Here is a 2,312-nt window from a genome sequence, read left to right as displayed (position 1 = left end):
TTTAAAAAATTGGTCAAGTTCTTATTTCGAATTCAAAATAAACCGAAATATATTTACTATTTATAATTTTAACCTATCTAAATATGTAGTACACATATATATTATTTATATAAGTGTATCCATTTTCAACATATTAAAAAAATAATTATTATATGTACAATTTTACCTTTTTATTAAAAAATAAATTTTAAAATGTACTAGACATATTTTTTAAATTAAAAATTATTTAATAAATAAGGTAATGATCCGTTTATGTACCATACTTAACTTTATATTTCAAATTCAATTGTTTAAAAGTAACTCTATAAATATTTTAGTAATTATATTTAAAGTTAAATAAATTATCGTTATTTATAACCCTCACATATTATGTGTATGATAAAAATAGTGGTAATAAGATGTGTACGTGAATGTAAAATTTTGGTCCAATTCCTTCCAATTATATTTTTTTATATAAATATTAAGTATGGATAAGTTAGTCATTTTACTGGGAATAAAAAATCTCTAATTTTTCTCCTAATAAATGGAGAAGAGATTGTCATTAAAAAACGGAAATGCGAGTCTCGATCTATAAAAAAATATTGTTTAAATATGTTACGGAGTCATATGACTGACAGATGTAGTTTCTTCAGGTAGCTAGGCAGGACTATCTGACCAGAGGGAGGGAACTTCAACGAAATGATATAAATATTAACCATATCTTGATTTTTCCATACAATAATTTCTGGTCAATGGATTTAATATTATTTAAAAAACACAAATACATCGAAGAAGCAAGAAAATAATCTGAAATGAATGGTGAGAACCCCTTGTACAATAAACATTATCGTTTCAAGTAAAGTTCCAACCAACTAGGCTAGAAAGATCGCACTGAGGCACAACTACTTGGATACTTATTTCTTCTCAGATTACATATACTCAGTTAATGTTTTTTATTTCATCACATAGCCATGCGAAACAAGCAAGGCAAACAAACTTGCAAACATTGAATTGCAAAGCTAACGCTATCATAAATTACGGAATATAAATATCATATTATTTGAACAAGGTGCTAGAGAAACAGAATGATCCCCGTCCAACTAATAAGGATAAGCCTCAATAACAGATAATGCAGACTGAAAGCTTTTGATTGTGTGCCTGGTGAATCCGGCCTCACGCAAAATAAAAGCCCATTCCTCTGCGGTTCTTTCCTTGCCTTTGTTAGTTTGTGCCAACATTAACATATCTAGCATCAATCCAACATCCTTGAGCTTGTCTCCTCCATTTACTTCAATTACAGCCTCCACAATAATCACTTTCCCAGCTGTGCCATATTCCGAGATGGCTTCTCTACATTTTTTCAGGATCTGGATGCACTCACCATCGCTCCAGTCGTGCAATATCCACTACATTAATGTAAAATTAGCATCTGTTGTTTGCTTAAGACAAAATTGAGATTTACTGTCAATATAATGCTTTCAAGTGCACTAACCTTGAGAAAAGCAGCATTTGCTTTAGGGACACTCTTAAACATGTCTCCTCCAACATGCTCAATGCCTTCAGATTCTGGTGCAACAGACACCACTTCATTAAGATCAAAGTTGATTCCACGAATCCATGGACACCTTTCGATGAGCACACGAAGTGCTGTTCCATTACCACCTCCGACGTTTACCACAGAGCTGAGTCCATCAAACACCTCAGGACACCCATCTACTAATGCACCAACTGTTGTCCTAGTATCACAAGCCATTGCGTCATCAATTAACCTTCTTTGTTCAGGATCCTCAGCTGCAATCTCCCAGAGGCTCTTGCCATGAGCACAAACAAATGCCGATGCTTTGTCGTCCAGCACACGGGCACTTAAGTAATGCCATGGATCTATAAGAATAGAGCTGTTTTGCCACAACAACATGGCAGTCAAGCTATTGTCTCCATCTTTTCTTAGTAGGCGTGATAACGGAGTTTGAACGTACCCCATGGACCCTTCCTTTGTGATCTTTTCCTTAAATATACCCCGGTTCATCAAGAACCTCATGATCCGGAAAAGAGCTGTTGATGAACAAGACAGAGCTGAAGATAGCTGGGAAAGTGTCATTGGATCTGCCTGATTTTCGAGAATATCAGGTATTCCCAGCTCAATGGCACACTTGACTGCAGCCGTTTCAGTAAAACCAAACACAAATCGCCATATATCGACTTGTGCTTGGGCTATTTCATCATTTCCATTTACACCATGACTTTTTGTTATTTCTGCCATTTCTCTTTATGAAGTGAAACTGAAACAGGCCAATGAAACAGTTCACTCTGCCTTGTATTATACTTCAGCGTCA

At 34.8% G+C, this 2,312-nt stretch overlaps 1 protein-coding gene across 1 annotated transcript; it reads right to left on the bottom strand.

Annotated features, from left to right (window-relative positions):
* Positions 1–765: 765 nt before the first annotated feature.
* LOC141671125 (acetylserotonin O-methyltransferase-like) lies at positions 766–2,312 on the bottom strand. The gene is made up of 2 exons (XM_074477259.1): positions 1,472–2,312; positions 766–1,385 (listed from the first exon to the last, which is right to left on the bottom strand). Exons 1-2 carry the CDS (start codon positions 2,237–2,239, stop codon positions 1,080–1,082), a joined length of 1,074 nt encoding a protein of 357 aa, XP_074333360.1. The 5' UTR covers positions 2,240–2,312; the 3' UTR covers positions 766–1,079.

The sequence above is a fragment of the Apium graveolens genome, chromosome 7, assembly GCF_009905375.1.
Source record: "Apium graveolens cultivar Ventura chromosome 7, ASM990537v1, whole genome shotgun sequence".
Classification (NCBI taxonomy): domain Eukaryota; kingdom Viridiplantae; phylum Streptophyta; class Magnoliopsida; order Apiales; family Apiaceae; genus Apium; species Apium graveolens.
The sequence above is the reverse complement of the archived record's forward strand: the minus strand, read 5'-3'. Positions and strand labels throughout refer to the sequence as shown.